The 23,847-nt window shown below is 40.2% G+C and overlaps 1 protein-coding gene across 1 annotated transcript in view; it reads right to left on the bottom strand.

Moving 5' to 3' along the window:
• Positions 1–9,319, bottom strand: part of QPCT (glutaminyl-peptide cyclotransferase) — a 28,989-nt gene extending 19,670 nt beyond the window's left edge. The window contains exons 1-2 of the mRNA XM_043468335.1: positions 9,075–9,319; positions 1,372–1,518 (exon numbers count right to left, since the gene is read on the bottom strand). Of these exons, the coding sequence (XP_043324270.1) occupies positions 1,372–1,518; positions 9,075–9,194 (267 nt within the window). The 5' untranslated portion in view covers positions 9,195–9,319. The remainder of the gene's footprint in view (positions 1–1,371; positions 1,519–9,074) is intronic.
• Positions 9,320–23,847: the final 14,528 nt, after the last annotated feature.

Raw genomic sequence — 23,847 nt, 5'->3', positions numbered from 1 at the left:
CAGTGGGTCTTGAAATCAGATTAGTGGTTCATGACTAGATTAAAAAGAAAACTAGTAAAATAAAATTAAAGTCAGAGGAACTAAAGAGCCTCTTGATGAAGGTGAAAGAGGAGAGTGAAAAGGCTGGCTTAAAACTCAACATTCAAAAAACTAAGATCATAGCATCTGGTCCCATCACTTCATGGCAAATAGATGGGGAAACAATGGACACAGTGACAGACTTTTATTTTCTTGGGCTCCAAAATCACTACAGATGGTGACTGTAGTCATGAAATGAAAAGATGCTTGCTCATTGGAAGAAAAGCTATGACCAACCTAGACAGCACATTAAAAAGCAGAGACATTACCAACAAAGGTCCATGTAGTCAGTTATGGTTTTTCCATTAGTCATGTATGGATATGAGAGTTGGAGAATAAAGAAGGCTGAGAGCCAAAAAATTGATACTTTTAAACTGTGGTGTAGAGAAGACTCTTGAGAGTCCTTGGACTGCAAGGAGATCAAACCAGTTAATCCTAAAGGAAATCAATCCTGAATATTCATTAGAAGGACTGATGCTGAAGATGAAGCTCCAATGCTTTGGCCACCTTATGCGAAGAGCTGACTCATTAGAAAAGACCCTGATGCTGGGAAAGATTGAAAGCAGGAGGAGAAGCAGACGACAGAGGATGAGGTGGTTGGATGGCATCACCAACTCAATGGACATGAGTTTGAGCAAGCTCTAGGAGATAGTAAAGAACAGGGAAGCCTGGCATACTGCAGTCCATGGAGTCATAAAGAGTCGGACAGACTTAGCTACTGAACAACGTCAACAGATTGCACATAATAGGAGTATTTCAAAAGAAATTTTTATATTAGTTAACTCTATGTTTTTGTGTATAAAATGTAATATATATATGTGTATTTGCCATGTGTCAGAGTCAGAAGCTTGAGAAGCACTGTACTGGAGAAAGTAGTTTATCACTGGTCTTAACTCTCCCTCCAGGTAAAATACAATTTCAAAAGGGGACTAAAGGCCTGTTAAGACCATAACTCACTCTTGACCCAGAACTGTTAAGAAAGCAATGTCCAAGTCTGTTGAGATTGAGTGTTTAAGGTTCAAGAAAACTTGGTTGGGTGCCTGGCAGTGTATTATAGAAAAAATCAAGAGTTGGTTACCCAGAATTCATGCATAAATTGATTTAGGTTAACATGCATCTCTTAATTCAGAACAGATATTTATTCTTAGTTGTCTGCTTTTCTAGGATGCTTCTTTTAGTTAATAAGATGAGATGACAGATCTAAATATTAGACAACTCAGAATTTTGAGCATAGCATCATCTCTCATGGGAACAGAACATGGACAACCTTCAGATTTGTGTGCTGTTTCTTACCTGGCGAGCAGCAAAGCTTCCAGGCGATCCAGGATATCGCTCTATCAGCAATGGTCGTAAGTCATTTTGCCACATTTCAGAAATACTGGTGCCTTCTGCAACTTGCCGAAGAGACGATACATTCAGAAGGGCTGGTTGGTGATAATTCTGAGAAATAAATAAATTTATTAATATTTACATCATTTCATAACATATTTAAGATTTATCCTGAAACATTTGCAATTGTAAAATACTTGCTTTGAACTTCAAAATAAAGGGATAGCTCTTACATTATAACATAGTAAGTTAAACTACTCAACTTTAAAATTGGCCCCTTAGATCTACAAATTTAACTGTTTTGGCAGCTTGTTTTTAAAAAACAGAATTAAGATAATGCTTTGAACCTGAGAATTAACATATAACACTTGTAGCTATGTAACTTTTAATAATTTTGCTACAAATACTTTGTAAAACTAAGGTTTACAAATAACAATTGTTGATATCCTAGTCTTAAGAAAACTCAATATTGCAGAAACTACAGCCAACAAAACAATATACTCTGTTAGCATAATTGTTCTATAAAAGCCAGTGTGATGTTACGGAATAAGCATACTCTTGGGGTGAGAGGAGCTGGATTCAAAGTTCCTGCTGCCATTTACAGGTTGTATGACCTTAGGCAGGTCACTTAAATTCTCATTTCCCTAAAATACTAACAAAGGAATTTGAGCTAAATCTGCATTGTCTAATATGGTAGCCAGGAGCCACATGTGCTATTACGCTCTTGAAATGTAGAGAGTCAGATGGAGGGGAGCTTTATGTGTAATACACACATTGAATTTCGAAGACTTAGTATGAAAAAACATGCAAAATAGCTAAGAATTTTTATAGTGATTACATGTTGAAATGAAAAAAATTTTATATATTGAATTAAATATAGTGTTAAAATTAATTTAACCTATTGGCTTTCACTTTTTTAATAGAGCTACTAGAAAATTTCAAACTACATATGTGTTTCACATTATATATTTCTATTGAATAGCTCTAACCCGGATGATTGCTGCAATTCTTTTCAGTCAGAGGTTGATGATCCTACAATCCACTAAATAGTACATTTTTTGTCTTCAGTTAAAATTATTTTAATATTCCATTAATGCTCACATTCTTTGATACACATATATTAATTAAGTGAACCTTAATTTAAGCAGCTGAACAAGTATAACATTCAAATTTGTATTCTGGATACTACTTTACACATGTTGAATTTTCTTATAATTCCAGTAATGATGAATCATTCATTCATTATATGTTCATCAGACATTCAATGACAGAATGTGTTACTCCTCCCCACAGGGAAGTGAGTTGTTGATCTGATTTCTTCTCTGACGGGAATGATGAAGTAACAAAAATTTTTTGGAAATCAAAACAGAGCTCATGGGTGCCCTCTCTATTGTACAGCTTTTTCCAAAACCAGTATAAATTGATTATGTCCAGGTTATCACATGGGTGTTTTCACTCCATGAGAAACTGTGGAATTAGAGCATAGTTATTGTCTAATGCTTATTATACTTCACTATATCTCAGAGTCACTCTCAGCTCTTATCACACAAAGATAGGGGGCTGTGGGTCCAGGCAGCCCCCTTCAACTTGGCCTCTCAACTCAACTCCTCACCACTTACTATCTATAATTCTGGCTTGGTTACTTAATCTCATTATGACTTAACATCCTCGTCTGTAAAAGGGAGGGAATAACACCTACTTCCCAGGGTAATTATAACTAAGTGAGCTAACTCATGTAAACTACCTCAGTAAACATTTGATAAGTATTATTAGTTCTATTACCGTCTATCAGACACTGAAGAGGTATAGAATTCTGAGCTGGAAAGGTCACTTAGAGATGATTATAATCCAATCTCTTTGCTGTCAGTGGAAACTGAGTCAGAGAGACTAGCTGATTTTCCAAGGTTGTAGGAGAGTTACAGGTAAGTTTGAGAAAGGGTCATGGTTGTGTCAATCCCCAATCCCATGCTCATTCCACTCTGCCTCCCTGCATTATCTGTGACTTTCAGTGTACAACCCTGCCTACTGATGCTGCTTCTGAACATTTTAAGGTTTGTGTTTATTTACTGATCATACATTTAAAAATATATTTCCTTGCTAAATTTGTTGCTGCAGCCTTTAAAGTCCCTGGTACCTCAGGTCTAAGTCTTCCTGTTAACTCTCAAACAGCACTTTGAGAAGAAAGAGGGAGCTAAAAGATAAAACCATAGAAATGTGAGAAGCGAAAAGAAGAGAATGGAGGCAAGAAGTTGGAAAACTCACACAGTTAATTCTTACTTAACACAGACAACAAGAGCCTCTGATCTCTCCTGCTGCCCCACAAGCCCCGTGCAGGACCACTCAGACCAACTCACCATGCTTCAGTCTCGCTGGCATCCTTCAGGACCCAAGGCAGTGAGGCTCGGGCCTCTTGGGGTCTTTGCCTTGTGGTGCTTTCTACCCTTGAAGGCTTTCCCCTTCCTCTTCACCTCGCTAACTCCTGCTCATTTCAGGTTGGAGTGTAGAGGCCTTGTGTGTCTATTTGTTTAATGTCTAATTTCATCCAAGATGTCAACTCCAGGAGGTCAGGAACTCTCTCTCTTACTTTCCATGCTCTCCCCAGAACCACACAGCACCTGGCTCACGTGGCACACTCAATAATTATTGGATGAACTCATTAAATACGGAATCAACAAGTGAACTGTCTTCCTAAAATTAACTTCACTAAGACAGTATGTGCATAATAATAAAGTAGAATGGGAAAATATATACCAAGTCAGCTGAATGAACAGAGATTATAGGGCCAGGAAAGACAAGTGGCTGCCTGCTGCAAAGGACCAGGAAGTGCTGTAGTTCAATGTTGGTAGACTTTGTTCTTTTCGAATTTCTGAGAGTCGATGCTTGTGATGTTTAGAGTTGAGTTGGCCTGGGAAAGTCACTGTGACAATCAAGAACTGCTGTGTCAAAGGCTGTCTGGCCAAGGACTCCTTTTCATTTACTGTGTATTACTCCATCCATCCCAGACCCTGGTCACTTGTTAGGAAGCACTTAACAGGAGGCTTCCTGTGTGCTATTTTGGATCTGTCAGGAATCCTCTGGTCCTTATTAATTCCTGAATATTCAGGAATTAAGAGGAGAGGCACGCCTTTCCCGGGGCTGAGGAATCCAGGCATCTCCTTCGTTAGTTTTCAATACGGTGATAAGTACCCTCTTCCTTCTTATGAACCATACAGTAAAAAGTGATTGTTTACAACTCTCTCTCTTTAATATGAATTGCCTTATGTTTTGTAAGTCTGAAATTTTAATCATTATCTCTGCTGAGAATAACTACCTTGTAAGACAGTATATATGCCCACACCATGTTGATTAAAACACCTTTGCTCCATCAGAGCTTGGATCCCCATGTCTTTCTTTCTTTCTTTCTTTCTCTCTCTATTTCTGGCTGATTCCCTGGAGTGCAAAAGCCAGCTGGGTAACCCAGGGAATATTAGCCTCTCTCCTTCTTTCACTCTCTCATCGTCGATTCCGGACTACCAGGTTCCGGTCCAACAAAGGACCAACAGTCACTGTGGTCCTTTACTCCATGTCCACAGTGAAAGGAAATCAAGTTGATATTTAAATGGGCGATTTATATAAAGATTGCTGCCGTGGCCTGCCCATTTGCCCAATGGGGTGTTGTTCCAGGACCCTTTGTTTTGGGCATGTAAGATTCTCTGTTCAATAAATCATTGATTGTCTCTGTCACCATCTCCAGGCTCCTTCTTTGGCCTCGAAACTGGGCAACTACAAGGTTCGCAGACCTGCAAGGTGCAGCCCAACAATTCATGAGCCAAATAGGAGTCCAAGGAAACTCCCATGAGCCCCAAGATGTTGGGAAATAAAGACTATGAGGAAGAAGAAAAATAGGTAAGTAAATAGGCGTTTTATGGAGGCTTGAAATGAGTTCCTAAGAGATTTAAGGAAAAAACAGGAACAAAATAATCCTCTAGCATCACTATCTGTTACAGATACTGTGAATGAAACATGGTTGACAAACAGCACCAAACAATGCTTAATGGATGAGTAAAGGGTAAGCTCATTAGATAAGCCCATGGTGCTCCTGAATACAGAAACTTACCTGTGTTGATCCTGTCTCCTGGGCTCACCCATTAAATGAACCTACTTCAGTAAAGAGCCTTCCCCCTCCCTGTCTCTCTGGGGGTAAAGATGCCCCTGTGAAATCACAGAGATTAAAAGCTAGAGAAGGGGAAACAGTCATAATTGGTTAATTGCCTAAGCCTTTCTATTCATTAAAGTCCTGAGTGGAGAACCATTTGATTTTTCCAACCTAAACAGCATTTGTTTGATTTTTATGGAGGCTGACTCTCAGAACTCAATAAATATAAAAATCTATGTGCAGCTGAGAGGAAGCAGTAAGAGAGGAAACCTGGAAAGAAAGTGCAAATTGGGCACAAGGACAGTAAATGAATGAGGTAAAACTGTGTTGAGCTCAATGTTAAATGTCAACCCCAAACCACTCTAGATTTATTTCAGTTAAAAGGCACATAGAAAATTTTCCATTGGTATGGGCATTCTCAGAGGAATGAGTCTCTATTACAGCCCCTGCCTTGCCTTTCCATCCAGGCAGAAAGGACAATAAGTTTGCTTTGGGTGACAAGAGTCTTTCAGCTGAAAAAGTGTGAACCAGATCTCCTTTAGCATGTCATCTGGACTAATCACACAGTGCCCAGCCAAAGAGGGTTTTAATTACATAATTTGTAGAACTGGCCCGGCTTGCAGATAGATTTGAGGTCCCACACCATTGAATTAAAGGGAGAATATTACAGAAGCACAGCCAAATCAATTCTAGTTTCCATCCAATATGAGCATCTCCCAGACAGTGCTCAGATTAACACCTGTGTCTACTCCAAATTCAACCCAGACAGCATTTACAGAACTCCCTCTGGGTCAGATGCCACTGATATGACAAATGAAGTTGTGGAACAGTTGAGAAGTGAATATAATTAAAGTCCTGTCTTCTTTAATGCTAACAGCCCTCTATCTAAAAGCAAAGTAGTGCAGGTTTTAAAAACAACAATTTAGGGCCAAATCCCAGATCCTCACTTGCTAGCTATGACTATGGAAAGCTCCCGTATCTGCATAATGGATGTCATAATACTTACCGGTCAGATGTGAGAAGTTCAAAAACAGCACATTTTCTTTCTCCTTCTACCACCAACATGCAGACTACCACTGGCCCCCTGCCCCTGCCAATGGAGTCTCCATTGCTGCTTTATGATCCACAAGAATCATGATGGGCAGAGGGGTAGATGGCCAAGAATTTTAGAAACACAGAAGAGGGGAACCTAATGGGGTTTTAGAATATATGTGGTTCTAGAAGCAGAAAAACGTGAAATGCTGGTGAGAGCAGTAATTCTCCTCCAGAACAATCCTAGAGAAGGACTCCTAGGTGAAGCCAACTCTCCTGTACAAGGTTCCTCCATCCTTGATATGACTTAATTTTTTCTTTTTTGCTTTTGTTAATAACAGAGGAAAAATCTATCAAGTAAAATACATTGGGTCCCAGCTTTATGATAAAGAAAGTTTGGAAACCACCTAAACATCCAATAATAAAGGCATGGTTGAATTAAGGAGAGACGAGGACTCTTCATTTTGCCGCTGTAATGGTGGTCAAGGTTCCTCACCTGTAAATTGCGGATGAATATATCCTTCTCACTATGAGGGCACTGCGAGGTTCAAGTCAGATGCTTATATATAGAATCCTGATACCCAGATGCCAATGCCCCTAAATATATACCAGTGAGACCACCTGTGAATCAAATAACTTATAATACGACTTCCATGAAAAAACTGTTTACAGGTTTCAAACAAATCGCAGTCTTCTAAACACAACTATAAACTAGGGTTGAACTGTTTTTACATATTAGATCCCACTGGAAAAGACACACCTTTATTTCAAAGCAAAGAAAATGGATTTCAAAATCAATGCTTCCTTTACCACACCTCACCTTTTGGCAGACCAGTGTGCCAAGGGCACACCCCACATGATTAAAATAGCCAAATGTCATGCAGAGCAGGAAGGCATGAATTTTAGTGTGGATTAATTCATTTCCCAGGGTGCAAATTGTACTTGACACCTGGTAGACCTTATTAAAGCCTCAAAGAGTAAGGGGGCGGGGACCAGAAATCAGGCATTGTTGTGGCTGACTTTGTCATTTGCATCATTTGCTTGCCCCTCTTGAAAGGAAACAAATAGAACACCAATTAGTAGCTTCTTAAATATAAAAGAAATTTGGGCTTTAAAAGACATTTCTCAAAAGCTAGAGTCTCATTAATTTAAAACACTGAAAAAATCCAGCACCTTCTCACACCCACAAATACCTCTTGCCTGTAAATGATCCCTCAGAACAGCTCCTTCTGTCCCCACCTCACTTATTCCCATCCATTTCCACGGATCATAAAGACACATTTGGTGTGGCTCCACATTCTGGTAGTTAATGCCCCTTCCCAATTTCTGGCAGGAAGAAGATGGAAGTCTGTAACCCTGTGTTCATCAATGGACATTAGTCCTATTGAATTCTCATGGGAAGCTTTTCTTATAATGTATTTGTGAGTCCACCACCCTCATCCTCCCCGGGTTCCCTGTGGCTAGTGATGTCCTTATGTAAGTGGAGCACCCTTGTGGTGTTTGAATGGTGAAGCTATAAGTATCACCCAGAGAGCTGAAGTGGGCTATTGATATCCATAGCTTGTGGCAGGCCAGGATCCACAGGTAAGCCGGAGCGGGCCTGTGCATTCGCCCTGAGCCCTCTAAGTCAGTACTGGCAGACCACAAGCTTTTAAGACACCTGTTCAACAGCGCTATCAAAGGTCATATCCCTTTACTTTACTGCTTTTCTTAGTATCTTTGAAAGTATACCATTTTACTCCAATATCAATAAACTTTGCTTAAGTCCCTAGCAATTTTAGGAATTCAAAACTGTTACACAAGAAAAGAAAATAACTGTGAACCTATTTACTTCACACAGAGGGAACTTGCAAATCCCTTTTATCCTAAGTTCCTTACATGAAATCTCCACCTACCATTTTATACATTTCTTTAACAATTGTCTTTTACTATCTTTTAACGAAAAAAAATACATTTTAAAGTCAAGTGGGTCTCCAAGTAATCTCCTCCTTTCGGCGCTGATCCGCTTAAAAATCTAAAACAGACAGGAACACACATCCGTGCCTGGAAACTTCAACACCGGGAGGGCGTCCCGGGATACGGCGGCCGGCGCGGCGAGCGAGCGGTGGCACACCCCCAGGCACGCCCCGCACCTAGGCGGCCTGGAGCGCCGAGACGCAGCCCCCGCGTGTCCCGAGCGGACGGATGCGCGGTGCTGCGTCCTCACCTCCCCGCTCCGCCACCGCAGGCAAGTCACACTTCGTGTGCCTATCAGTACCAGCCTCAGACCGCAGCCGAGCGGAGCCTGGTGACATCACCCAGCTCCCGAGGCATCTCCAAAGCCTCCCGGCGGCCAGCGAGGCACACTGGCGAGCACGCAGAGCCCCGACTCCTCTGGGCGCAGGGTTGGGGGACCTCGGCTCTGCCCCGCTTCCCATCCTGCCCAGGTAGGGGTCGCGGGACTGAGTCCCCGCACGCGCAAGAGCCGCCCAGATACAATCGCGCAGCAGCAGCCCCTCACCTTCTCCTGGGTCCAGTCTACCGCGCCCCGACGGACCCCCCGGACTGCCAGGGGTAGGGCGGCCACCAGCAGCAGCAGGTGGAGGATGTCCACGACGCGCGGGTCCCTGCCGCCTGCCATCTCTCCTGGGCTGTCTGGGTGCGGGTTCCTGGAGCTGCCGGCGGTCACGAGCCCGGGAACGCGCGTCCTTCGCCTTCCTCCTTCTCCACCCTTGGGTCGACTGCGCCCGCCTCCCCATCGTCTCCGGGTCGCCTCCCCGCCGCTCTGCGCAGGCCAAAGCCGCAGCTCTCCACCCACCACCCCCACCTTAGCAACCCGGGGACTGGGCTGTCCTAGGAGGCACGAGCTTCCGAATCCACGGGGACACACTGTCACTTCCTTGTCTAGGAGAGAAGAGACATGGAAGAAGCATCTTTACGATCTCCACTGCTGTGACGGGGAATGGACAGGGGAGGGAGACCCTGTGAGGTTAAGAATTGTTTTCCCACCGCTCATTTAGAAGGGATGGACTGGGATCGCTATTTACAGAATATTTCTACACTGGCCAAAGGGCTTCCCTGGTGGCTCAGACGGTAATGCGTCTGTCTACAAATGCGGGAGACCTGGGTTCGCTCCCTGGGTCAGGAAGATCCTCTGAAGAAGGAAATGGCAACCCACTCCAGTACTCTTGCCTGGAAAATCCCATGGACGGAGGAGCCCGGTAGGCTACAGTCCATGGGGTCTCAAAGAGTCAGACACGACTGAGCGACTTCACTTCTTTACTAGCCACTGTTCTAGGTGCTTTTCTGATGTTTCCTTATTGAATCTTCATAACCAAGTTAGGTAGGTATTAATCCCATTTAACAGATGAGGGGACAAAGCCTGAATGGAACCTTCAGAATATTTCCTTTATAACAGCCCATCTATCTTTTTTCTTTTTTTCTCACAAATAGTTACTGTACCTTACAGGAGACAGACTATCATACTCCCAAGCTGAGAAGTATGGTTGAAGTAATTGTCTGAAATAAATGAGACCTAAAATGTTCACAGGGGCCAACTCCTCTAATCCATACCCCCAAAGGAAAAGCTAAATATAATTGTCTTTACTTTGTAACATCAAAAATCACTGTTATCCAGGTAATCCTAGAAACAAAAACGGTATCTCAATTTTAGGCAGTTGAGACGTTTCTAGTCTAAGTTGTCAGGACAGTTACTTCACCACCCTGTCTTTCTTCCAAACTGAGGATCAGGGTGTGGGCTGCCATGAGTCATCTCCTAGTAACATATAGATCCCAGAAAAAGAATTAAAACTAGGACACTTAAACAGACCTATTTCCCGGAGGGCAAAGGTCTGAAGGCAGTGGACAGCCAGAAGGCTCACCCACTCTGTCTTAGACTTGGCTATAAGAGTGAGTTTGAAAAGGGAGAGAACTGACCTGGGAATACTCCGTATGCCCTCCTCTGGAGCCAGGTCAGAAGACAGGAAGGGAATGAATACCCACTTTCCTGATCAAAATGACTAATCCTGTTCATGTCTGAGAGTTTTGAGTAACCATGCAAATCTTCAGGCGCAAACAAAATCAAACACTTCTGATCATCAGACAACCTCAGAACTTTCTATTGGTATATATTCACATCTCCTCTTTTGCTGCTTAGGCCAACCTTGAAATTGTGGGTTTCCTGAGTGTCTGGGTAAGAAACAGCATAATTGTTTTTCTTACCTTGCTACCTTTTTATTTTTCCATAATAAGATTTCTTCAAGAAAGGGGAGGTGGAAATATGAAAACAAAAAAGATAATATGCTGAGTATAAGCACTTCAAAATAAATGCTTGTGTTAAAAGGTTAACACATAATTTTGATGATTAGTTTCCATTGCCTAGGGTTCTCAGGTCTTCTCCAATTTTGGTTATATTTAAGTCAGTAAGATGCTGTTCCAGTTTGGGATCTACAGGAAGTAGACAGAGACAGAGCTAGGCATTCAGGATGTATTAGGGAGTGCCCATAGGACAAATCCCTGTGGGAGGGAGAGGGCGGAACTTGACTGGGTGGAGGCAAGAGTCAGCAGGGGAGTGGCCCCGTCCTCCACAGCTTCACCCATAGTGAAGAGTTGTCCCACCGTGACCCAGAACGGCTGAAGCTTTATAACCTCACCTCTGTGGAGTGACTTCCTACAAGAAGCAGTTCTCTGCAGCCAAAGGAGCTGACAGTTAGAGGCTGTCTGCCAGGAACATGCCAGCAACTGGAGCAGAGTCTTTCGATAAAGGGAATGTGAACAGTACATCTCTGTATTCACTACTCATGTATCCTTATGATATACCTGTACTCCTAAAACATTTGGCATAGTAAGTGAAACTGATTTTAGTAAATTGTTCTTTTACACATGTGAGATTTTTTGAGAAGCAGCAAATCCAGCACAACTCTATTTATGTCTCTTCCTTCTTTATTTTTATCTTTTCTTGATATGCAGATGATACCACCCTAATGTCAGAAAGTGAAGAAGAATTAAAGAGCCTCTTGATGACAGTGAAAGAGGAAAGCGATAAAGCTAGTTTAAAACTCACCATTCAAAAAACGAATATCATGGCATCCAGACCCATCAGTTCAGTTCAGGTCATCAGTTCAGTCATTCATTTGTACCCGACTCTTTGCAACCCCATGAACTGCAGCATGCCAGGCCTCCCTGTCCATCACCAACTCCCAGAGTTTACTCAAACTCATGTCAATTGAGTCAGTGATGCCATCCAACCATCTTGTCCTCTGTGGTCCCCTTCTCCTCCTGCCTTCAATCTTTCCCAGCATCAGGGTCTTTTCCAAGAAGTCAGTTCTTCGAATCAGGTGACCAAAGTATTGGAGTTAAAGCTTCAGCATCAGTCCTTCCAATGAATATTCAGGACTCATATCCTTTAGGATGAACTGGTTGGATCTCCTTGCAGTCCAAGGACTCTCAAGAGTCTTCTCCAACACCACAGTTCAAAAGCATCAATTCTTTGGCTCTCAGCTTTCTTTGTAGTCCAACTCTCACATCCATACATGACTACTGGAAAAACCATAACCTTGACTAAATGGACCTTTGTTGGCAAAGTGATGTCTCTGCTTTTTAATATGCTGTCTAGGTTGGTCATAGCTTTTATTCCAATGAGCAAGCATTTTTTCATTTCATGGCTGCATTCATCATCTGCAGTGATTTTGGAGCCCAGAAAAATAAGGTCTGTTACTGTTTCCACTGTTTCCCCATCTATTTGCCATGAAGTGATGGGACCAGATGCCATGATCTTAGTTTCCTGAATGTTGAGCTTTAAGCCAACTTTTTCACTCTCCTCTTTCACTTTCATCAACTTTTTCACTCTCCTCTTTCACTTTCACTTTCACCAGTCTCATCACTTCATGGCAAATAGATGGGGTGGAGGGGAATGGAAATAGTGACAGATTTTATTTACTTGGGTTCCAAAATCATTGCAGATGGTGACTGCAGCCATGAAATTGAAAGACGTTTGCTCCTTGGAAGAAAAGCTGTAACAAATCTAGACAGCATATTAAAAAGCAGAGACATCACTTTGTCAACAAAGGTCCGTCTAGTCAAAGATGGTTTTTCCAGTAGCCATGTATGAATGTGAGAATTGAACCATAAAAGAAGGCTGAGTGCTGAAGAATTGATGATTTCAAACTGAGGTGTTGGAGAAGACTCTTGAGAGTCCCTTGGACAGCAAGGAGATCAAACCAGTCAATCCTAAAGGAAATCAGTCCTGAATATTCATTGGAAGGACTTTGGCTGAAGCTGAAACCTCAATACTTTGGCCAGCTGATTCGAAGAGCCAGTTTATTTGAAAAGACCCTGATGCTGGGAAAGATTAAAGGCAGGAATAGAAGGGGACGACAGAGGATGAGATGGTTGGATGGCATCACCAACTCAATGGACATGAGTTCGAGCAAACTCCAGGAGATAGTGAAGGACAGGGAAGTCTGGCATGCTGCAGTCCATGGAATTGCAAAGTGTCAGACATGACCTGGCAACTGAACAACAACATATCCTAAATATCCATCTTTCCCTTTTCTTCATTTATTCTTCTCTTCTCTCCTCTTTCATTCTGGAAACTTTCCAAAAGCTCTTCTATCTGTTATTTTTTTCCCTACTACAACTTTTTCTGTCTTCAAACTCTTTCTATAGAAGATAACCTGGGCAAGATGGTGGAGGAATAGGACAGGGAGACCACTTTCTCTCCTACAAATTCATCAAAAGAATAATTGAACGCAGAGCAAACTTCACAAAACAACTTCTGATCGGTAGCTGAGGTCATCAGGCGCCCAGAAAAGCAACCCATTGTCTTCAAAAGGAGGTAGGACAAGATATAAAAGATAAAAAGAGAGAGAAAAGAGCTAAGGACGGAGATCCTGTCCAGGGAAGGGAGTCTTAATAGAGGAAGTTTCCAAACACCAGGAAACCCTCGCACTGGCGGGTCTGGGGGAAGTTTTTGAATCTCGGAGGGCAACCTGACTGGGAGGGGAACAATAAATAAAACCCACAGATTACGTGCCTAAAAGCAACTCCCAGCAGAAAAGTACCCCAGATGCCTGCATCCACCACCAGCAAGTGGGGGCAGAACGGAGAGGAGCGGGTGGCATTGCTTAGGGTAAGGACCTGGCCGAAGGCCCTGAGAGCAATCAGAGGGAGCTTTTGTGAGTTACCAACTTAAACTGTGGGATAGCAAGAGAGAGAGAGATAATTAACCGGCCTGAACACACTGCCGGCCGTTCGCGGAACAAAGGGACCGAGCAAGTCCAGAGAAGAGCTCGCAGACTTTGGACCAGCCCTGCCGGAGGCTGGAGGCAGGGGGGAGGGGAAAGGGGCAGGCTCGGCCCCAAGGACCGCATCCCCTACCGCACTGCAAACAGGCCTCCAGTTTCTAATCAAAGACCTCCTGAGATTCTGGATGGTCGACATCCGCCGGGAGGGTCGCGGAGAGACACAGGGCGCAGGCACCCGACTGGCGCGGGCGGGGACTGGGGCTGGGGACGCGGAGGGCAGAAGGCGCACGCACCCGACTGGCGCCGGCGGAAACTGAGACTGGGACTGCGGAGGGGAGAAGGAGCGCCGCACCTGGGGAGAGTGCGCCCATCAAGCTCCTGGCTGCCTGAGCCGCTCGGACGGGGAAGGCACAAAAAGCAGGCGCAGCTTTTTGTTCCGCGCCTTTGTGGAACACCCGAGGGCTGGAACCGCGCACAGCGCACGGCACGCTCCATATAGAACAGCCGGGAGCCTGAGCAGCGTAGACGGGGAAAGCAGCGCCAGCCCCTCCCCGCAGCGCCAGCCCCTCCCCGCAGCGCCACGGAACTAGCAACCTGAATAAGTGACCACCTCCGCCCGCCTGTGTTAGGGCGGAAATTAGGCACTGAAGAGACGAGCAAACAGAAGCCAAATAAACAAAGGGAACCGCTCCAGATGGGACCAGTGCAACAGATTAAAATCCCTGTAGGTAACACTGACTACGCCGGAAGGGGCCTATAGATATCGAGAAGTGTAAGCTAGAACGAGGAGCTAACTGAAACTGAACCGAACCCACACTGACCGCAACAGCTCCAGAGAAATTCCTAGATACATTTTTACTTTTTTTTTTTTTAAGTTAAAAAAATTTTTTTTTCTTTTTTCTTTTTTATTTTTTCTCTTTTATTTTCTTTTAAAATTCTCTATTACTCCCCCATTACTCCTTAACTTTCATTTTCATAGATTTTTACGATGTTTTTAATTAGGAAAAAATTTTTTTTCTTTTTTTTTTCTTCTTTTTCTCTTCTATTTTCTATTTTTCTTTTTCTCTTATTTCCTTTTAAAGTCCTCTATTACTCCTCTACTACTCCTTAATTTTCATTTTCATTACACTATAACCTTACCAAAAAAAAAAAAGAGAGCCCTATTTTTAAACCAAACTTCATATATATTTCTAAAATTTTGTGTGTGTGTTTTGGTTTTTGTTTTTAATATTGTATTTTTAAGAGTCTAACCTCTACTCTAGATTTTTAATCTTTGTTTTTCAGTATATGATATAAATTGTGGACATTTAAGAATCCAATATTCAGTTCCCATTTTTATTCAGGAGTGTGTTGATTATTCTCTCCCAATCTTGGCTCTCCGTTTTCTACCTCAGAACACCTCTATTTCCTCCTTTCCACTTCTCTTCCCAATCCAATTCTGTGAATCTTTGTGGGTGTCTGGGCTACGGAGAACACTCTGGGAACAGACAACTGCATAGATCTGTCTCTCTCCTCTTGAGTCCCCTCTTTTCTCCTCCTGCTCATCTCTATCTCCCTCCTCCCTCTCCTCTTCTTCATGTAACTCTGTTAACCTCTCTGGGTGTCCCTCACGGGGGAGAATCTTTTCGCCATTAACCTAGAAGTTTTATTATCAGTGCTGTATAGTTGGAGAAGTCTTGAGACTACTGGAAGAATAAAACTGAAATCCAGAGGCAGGAGACTTAAGCTCAAAACCTGAGAATACCTGAAAACTCCTGACTACATGGAACTTTAAGTAATAAGAGATCGTCCAAAAGCCTCCATACCTACACTGAAACCAACCACCACCCAAGAGCCAATAAGTTTTACAGCAGGACACACCACGCAAATTCTCAAGCAACGCAGGAACATAGCCCTGAACGTCAACATACAGGCTGCCCAAGGTCACACCTAACACATAGACCCATCTCAAAACTCATTACTGGGCACTCCATTGCACTCCAGAGAGAAGAAATCCAGTTCCACGCACCAGAACACCGACGCAATCTTCCCTAACCAGGAAACCTTGACAAGCCAATCATCTAACCCCACCCACTGGGTAAAACCTCCACAATAAAAAGGAACCACAGACCTCCAGAACACAGAAAGCCCACTCCAGACACAGCAATCTAAACAAGATGAAAAGGCAAAGAAATACCCAACAGGTAAAGGAACATGAAAAATGCCCACCAAGTCAAACAAAAGAGGAGGAGATAGGGAATCTACCTGAAAAAGAATTTAGAATAATGATAATAAAAATAATCCAAAATCTTGAAAACAAAATGGAGTTACAGATAAATTAGCCTGGAGACAAAGATTGAGAAGACGCAAGAAATGTTTAATAAAGACCTAGAAGAAATAAAAAAAATGTAAAAATTAAAAAATGAATAATGCAATAAATGAGATCAAAAACACTCTGGAGGGAACAAACAGTAGAATAATGGAGGCAGAAGATAGGATAAGTGAGGTAGAAGATAAAATGGTGGAAATAAATGAAGCAGAGAGGAAAAAAGAAAAAAGAATCAAAAGAAATGAGGACAACCTCAGGGACCTCTGGAACAATGTGAAACGCCCCAACATTCGAATCATAGGAGTTCCAGAAGAAGAAGACAAAAAGAAAGGCCATGAGAAAATACTCGAGGAGATAATAGCTGAAAACTTCCCTCAAATGGGGAAGGAAATAGTGATACAAGTCCAAGAAACCCAGAGAGTCACAAGAAGGATAAATCCAAGGCAAAACACCCCAAGACACATATTAATCAAATTAACAAAGATCAAACACAAAGAACAAATATTAAAAGCAGCAAGGGAGAAACAACAAATAACACACAAAGGGATTCCCATAAGGATAACAGCTGATCTATCAATAGAAACCCTCCAGGCCAGAAGGGAATGGCAAGACATACTGAAAGTAATGAAAGAGAATAACCTACAACCTAGATTACTGTACCCAGCAAGGATCTCATTCAGATATGAAGAATTCAAAAGCTTTACAGACAAGCAAAAGCTGAGAGAATTCAGCACCACCAAACCAGCTCTTCAACAAATGCTAATCTTCTCTAGACAGGAAATGCAGAAAGGTTGTATAAACGTGAACCCAAAACAACAAAGTAAATGGCAACGGGACCACACCTATCAATAATTACCTTAAATGTAAATGGGTTGAATGCCCCAACCAAAAGACAAACATTGGCTGAATGGATACAAAAACAAGACCCCTATATATGCTGTCTACAAGAGACCCACCTCAAAACAAGAGACACATACAGACTAAAAGTGAAGGGCTGGAAAAAAATATTTCACACAAATGGAGACCTAAAGAAAGCAGGAGTCGCAATGCTCATATCAGATAAAATAGACTTTGAAATAAAGTATGTGAAAAGAGACAAAGAAGGACGCTACATAATGATCAAAGGATCAATCCAAGAAGAAGATATAACAATTATAAATATATATGCACCCAACATAGGAGCACTGCAATATGTACGGCAAACACTAACGAGTATGAAGGAGGAAATTAATAGTAACACAATAATAGTGGGAGACTTTAATACCCCACTCACAACTATGTATAGATCAACTAAACAGAAAATTAACAAGGAAACACAAACCTTAAATGACACAATGGACCAGCTAGACCTAATTGATATCTATAGGACATTTCACCCCAAAACAATCAACTTCACCTTTTTCTCAAGTGCACACGGAACCTTCTCCAGAATAGATCACATCCTGGGCCATAAATCTCATCTTGGAAAATTCAAAAAAATTGAAATCATTCCAGTCATCTTTTCTGACCACAGTGCAGTAAGTTTAGATCTCAAATACAGGGAAAAAAATGTTAAAACTTCAAACATATGGAGGCTAAATAACACGCTTCTGAATAACCAACAAATCATAGAAGAAATCAAAAAATGCATAGAAATGAATGAAAATGAAAACACAACAACCCAAAACCTATGGGACACTGTAAAAGCAGTGCTAAGGGGAAGGTTCATAGCATTACAGGCTTACATCAAGAAACAAGAAAAAAGCCAAATAAATAACCTAACTCTACACCTAAAGCAATTAGAGAAGGAAGAAATGAAGAAACCCAGGGTTAGCAGAAGGAAAGAAATCTTAAAAATTAGGGCAGAAATAAATGCAAAAGAAACTAAAGAGACCATAGCAAAAATCAACAAAGCTAAAAGCTGGTTTTTTGAAAAAATAAACAAAATTGACAAACCATTAGCAAGACTCATTAAGAAACAAAGAGAGAAGAACCAAATTAACAAAATTAGAAATGAAAATGGAGAGATCACAACAGACAACACTGAAATACAAAGGATCATAAGAGACTACTACCAGCAGCTCTATGCCAATAAAATGGACAACTTGGAAGAAATGGACAAATTCTTAGAAAAGTATAACTTTCCAAAACTGAACCAGAAAGAAATAGAAGATCTTAACAGACCCATCACAAGCAAGGAAATTGAAACTGTAATCAGAAATCTTCCAGCAAACAAAAGCCCAGGACCAGATGGCTTCACAGCTGAATTCTACCAAAAATTTAGAGAAGAGCTAACACCTACCTTACTCAAACTCTTCCAGAAAATTGCAGAAGAAGGTAAACTTCCAAACTCATTCTATGAGGCACCCATCACCCTAATTCCAAAACAGACAAAGATGCCACAAAAAAAGAAAACTACAGGCCAATATCACTGATGAACATAGATGCAAAAATCCTTAACAAAATTCTAGCAAACAGAATCCAACAACATATTAAAAAAATCATACACCATGACCAAATGGGCTTTATCCCAGGAATGCAAGGATTCTTTAATATCTGCAAATCAATCAATGTAATACATCACATTAACAAATTGAAAGATAAAAACCATATGATTATCTCAATAGATGCAGAGAAAGCCTTTGACAAAATTCAATGCTCATTTATGATTAAAACTCTCCAGAAAGCAGGCATAGAAGGAACATACCTCAACATATAATAAAGCTATTATGACAAACCCAACAAGCAAGCATTACCTCAAAATGGTGAAAAATTGAAAGCATTTCCCCTAAAATAGGAAGCCCACAAGAACAAGGGTGCCCACTCTCACGCACTACTATTCACTATTCAACATAGTTTTGGAGGTTTTGGCCACAGCAATCAGAGCAGAAAAAGAAGTAAAGGGAATCCAGATAGGAAAAGAAGAAGTGAAACTCTCGCTTTTGCAGATGACATGATCCTCTACATAGAAAACCCTAAAGACTCTACCAGAAAATTACTAGAGCTAATCAATGAATATAGTAAAGTTGCAGGATATAAAATTAACACACAGAAATCCCTTGCATTCCTATACACTAACAATGAGAAAACAGAAAGAGAAATTAAGGAAACAATACCATTCACCATTGCAACAAAAAGAATAAAATACTTAGGAGTATATCTACCTAAAGAAACAAAAGACCTATACATAGAAAACTATAAAACACTGATGAAAGAAATCAAAGAGGACACAAACAGATGGAGAAACATACCGTGTTCATGGATTGGAAGAATCAATATTGTCAAAATGGCTATTCTACCCAAAGCAATCTATAGATTCAATGCACTCCCTATCAAGCTACCAACGGTATTTTTCACAGAACTAGAACAAATAATTTCACCATTTGTATGGAAATACAAAAAACCTCGAATAGCCAAAGTAATCTTGAGAAAGAAGAATGGAACTGGAGGAATCAACCTGCCTGACTTCAGACTATACTACAAAGCCACAGTCATCAAGACAGTATGGTACTGGCACAAAGACAGAAATATAGATCAATGGAACAGAATAGAAAGCCCTGAGATAAATCCACGAACCTGTGGACACCTTATCTTTGACAAAGGAGGCAAGGATATACAATGGAAAAAAGACAACCTCTTTAACAAGTGGTGCTGGGAAAACTGGTCAACCACTTGTAAAAGAATGAAACTAGAACACTTTCTAACACCATACACAAAAATAAACTCAAAATGGATTAAAGATCTAAATGTAAGACCAGAAACTATAAAACTCCTAGAGAACATAGGCAAAACACTCTCCGACATAAATCACAGCAGGATCCTCTATGACCCACCTCCCAGAATATTGGAAATAAAAGCAAAACTAAACAAATGGGACCTAATGAAACTTAAAAGCTTTTGCACAACAAAGGAAACTATAAGTAAGGTGAAAAGACAGCCCTCAGATTGGGAGAAAATAATAGCAAATGAAGAAACAGACAAAGGATTAATCTCAAAAATATACAAGCAACTCCTGCAGCTCAATTCCAGAAAAATAAATGACCCAATCAAAAAATGGGCCAAAGAACTAAACAGACATTTCTCCAAAGAAGACATACAGATGGCTAACAAACACATGAAAAAATGCTCAACATCACTCATTATCAGAGAAATGCAAATCAAAACCACAATGAGGTACCATTACACGCCAGTCAGGATGGCTGCTATCCAAAAGTCTACAAGCAATAAATGCTGGAGAGGGTGTGGAGAAAAGGGAACCCTCTTACACTGTTGGTGGGAATGCAAACTAGTACAGCCACTATGGAGAACAGTGTGGAGATTTCTTAAAAAAATGGAAATAGAACTGCCATATGACCCAGCAATCCCACTTCTGGTCATACACACTGAGGAAACCAGAACTGAAAGAGACACGTGCACCCCAATGTTCATCGCAGCACTGTTTATAATAGCCAGGACATGGAAGCAACCTAGATGCCCATCAGCAGACGAATGGATAAGGAAGCTGTGGTACATATACACCATGGAATGTTACTCAGCCATGAAAAGAATTCATTTGAATCATTTCTAATGAGATGGATGAAACTGGAGCCCATTATACAGAGTGAAGTAAGCCAGAAAGATAAAGACCAATACAGTATACTAACGCATGTATACGGAATTTAGAAATACGGTAATGATAACCCTATATGCAAAACAGAAAAAGAGACACAGATGTACAGAACAGACTTTTGGACTCTGTGGGAGAAGGCGAGGGTGGGATGTTTCACAAGAATAGCATCGAAACATGTATATTATCTAGGGTGAAACTGATCACCAGCCCAGATTGGATGCATGAGACAAGTGCTTGGGGCTGGTGCACTGGGAAGACCCAGAGGGATTGGGTGGAGAGGGAGGTGGGAAGGGGGATCCGGATGGGGAATACATGCAAATCCATGGCTGATTCATGTCAATGTATGGCGAAAACCACTACAATATTGTAAAGTAATTAGCCTCCAACTAATAAAAATAAATGGGGAAAAAAAAAAAAAAAAACCACAGCAGTTCTCAAAATGTGATCCATGGATCCCTTAGGATTCCCCAACACCCTTTTGGGGAATGTCTGCAAGGTCAAATCAATTTTTACAATAATACAAAAACAAGGTTTACTTTTTACTATATTAAATTTGTACTGATGTTGCTAAAGCAATAGTGGCTAAAACTTCTGGCACCTTAGCACTTACCAAGACAGATCACAAAATTGTACTATTAAAAAAAAAAGCCACTTACTTTTAGTCATCGCATTTTTCACTGCCCTGCACAGTAACAAAAAAAAAAGAAAAAAAAAAGAGAGAGAGAAAGACCAAAGAAAGGAAAAAGATCCAGTCTTGTTTAAGAGTATCATTGACAAAGCAATAAAAATTGTGGTTATTGCTAAATCTCAACCTTTGATCAAGTGTGTGTGTAGTTTTTTTAACAACTTTATTGAAATAGAATTAAAATACGTTAAACTGTGCATTTAAGGCATACAATCTGATGAGTTGTAACATATGTTTACACCCATAAAACCATCATCACAATCAAGGAAATGAACAATTCCATCTTTATCTATGGGTTATTTAGAATATATTATTTAGTTTCCAAATAGTTGATGATCTCCCTTGTATCTATTTGTTACTGGTTTGAAATTTAATTTCATCATGGCCAGAGAGTGAACTTGGTATGTATGAATTCTTTAAAAATTTTTGAGAATTGTTTTATAGCTCAAAATATGATCTATCTTGGTAAATATGATCTATCTTCCTTCTGACATGAAAAGAATGTGTATTCCTCATTTATTAGGTACAGTGTTCTGTAAATATCAATTAGGTCAAGGTAGTTGATAATGTTCTCCAAATCTTCTATATAATAACTGATTTTCTGTCTACTTGTTCCATATATTATGAAGACAGAGGTGTTGAAATCTCTGAGTATAATTGTAGATTTGCCTACTTCTTTCAGTTCTATTAATTTTTATATCATATATTTCTAAGTTTTCTTATTAAGTGCATAAATGTTTAGGATTGCAATGTCCTTTTGCCAGACTGACCCCTTCGTCAGTGTGAAATGACCCATTTTTATTTGGTAATAATTCTTTGCTCTGAAATCTATTTTCCCCTATTATTAATATAGCCATTCCAACTTTCTTTTGATTAGCATTAGCATGTTATATCTTTTTCCATCCTTTCTATTTTTAAACTATTTTCTTCTTTACAAGTAAAGTAGGTTTCTTGTAGGTAACATATAGTTAGGTCTTGCTTTTTTATCTAGTTGGAAATTCTCTAGCTTTTAAATGGAGTATTTGGACTTTTTATACTTAATGTGATTATTGATATGACCAAGTTTAAATGTATGCCACTTATTTTCCATTTGTTCCATCTGTTCTTTGTTTTTACCACTTTTTCTCATTTATCTTGGATTAATTTATTGTTGTTTATTATTCTACCTTATGTCCTTTGGTAGTTTGTCAGCTTTACCATTGTTTTGTTTTTGTGATTGTTTTAGTATTTACAGTATATATCTTTAACGTATCACTATATACCATCAAGAACTATTATGTCACTTAATGTATAGTACAAGAATGTTAAAATAGTGTACTTCTATTTCCCTTCTTAGTCTATTGTCAGATATTTTACTTCTAAATATGCTATTAACCGCATCATACATTATTATTATCTTTGCATTAAACACTTCTCTTTCAAAGAGATTGTTAAAATAAAGGACATTTTAGATTCTTTTTCATTTACTATTTACCATTTCCTTCCTTTGTGTAGATGCATATGTTCATCTGGTATCATTTTCCTTTTGCATAAACTATGTCCTTCAACATTTCTTGTAGTGCAGGTATGGTAATGATTTCTGTATTTTGAAAATAAACTTTTTATTTTGCCTTTGTTTTTGAAAGATATTTTTTCTCAGTATGGAATTCTGTGCTGACAGGTTTTTTCTTCCTATACTCTAAAGACTGTCGTTCCAATGTCTTCTTGCTTGCTTTGTTTTTGATTAGAAATTGGCTGTCATCCTAATCTTTGTTCCCCTACATGTAATGTGCCTCTGTCTTAAAGATTTTCTCTTTATCCTAGTTTTTAAACAATTTAATTTTAGTAAGCCTTGGTGGAATTTTCTTTCTGTTCTTATGCTGGGGTTCATAGAAGTCCTTGGATCAGTGGGTTTTAAGCTTTCATCAAATTTGGAAAACTTTTAGCCAATATTTCTTCAAGTGTTTTATGCCCCATCCTTCTTTGGGCATTCCAGTTATACACATATTAAATTCTGTGAAGTTTCCCAGCAGTTCACCCAGTGCTTTGTTTATTTTTCCTGTTTTTTTCTCTATTTCATTTGTATTGTTTCAATTACTGTATCTTCAAGTTCACTAATATTTTCTTTTGTGGTGGCTAATCTTTGTTGTTAACTGTTGTTAATTCCATTCAATGTACTCTTCTTCCCAGACATTGCTTTTTCTTTCTTGGATGTTTGATTTAGATTTTCATTCCATCCATGTCTCTCCCTAATGTCCTCAACCTCTCTTCTACTGTCTTGAACATATAGGATATAGTTATGACAACTGTTTTAATATCCTTGTCTGCCAATTTTTCATCTATGTCATCTCTATATCTGTTTCTATTGATTGGTTTTTCTCCTTATTATGGGCTCCTATTTCTTTGCATGCCTGGCAATATTTTTATTAGATACCAGATGTGACTTTTACTTTTGGGAGGATGCTGGGCATATTTGCATCCTTTATATGT

Source organism: Cervus canadensis, chromosome 5, assembly GCF_019320065.1.
Source record: "Cervus canadensis isolate Bull #8, Minnesota chromosome 5, ASM1932006v1, whole genome shotgun sequence".
Classification (NCBI taxonomy): domain Eukaryota; kingdom Metazoa; phylum Chordata; class Mammalia; order Artiodactyla; family Cervidae; genus Cervus; species Cervus canadensis.
This window is presented reverse-complemented; position numbering and strand designations above follow the sequence as displayed.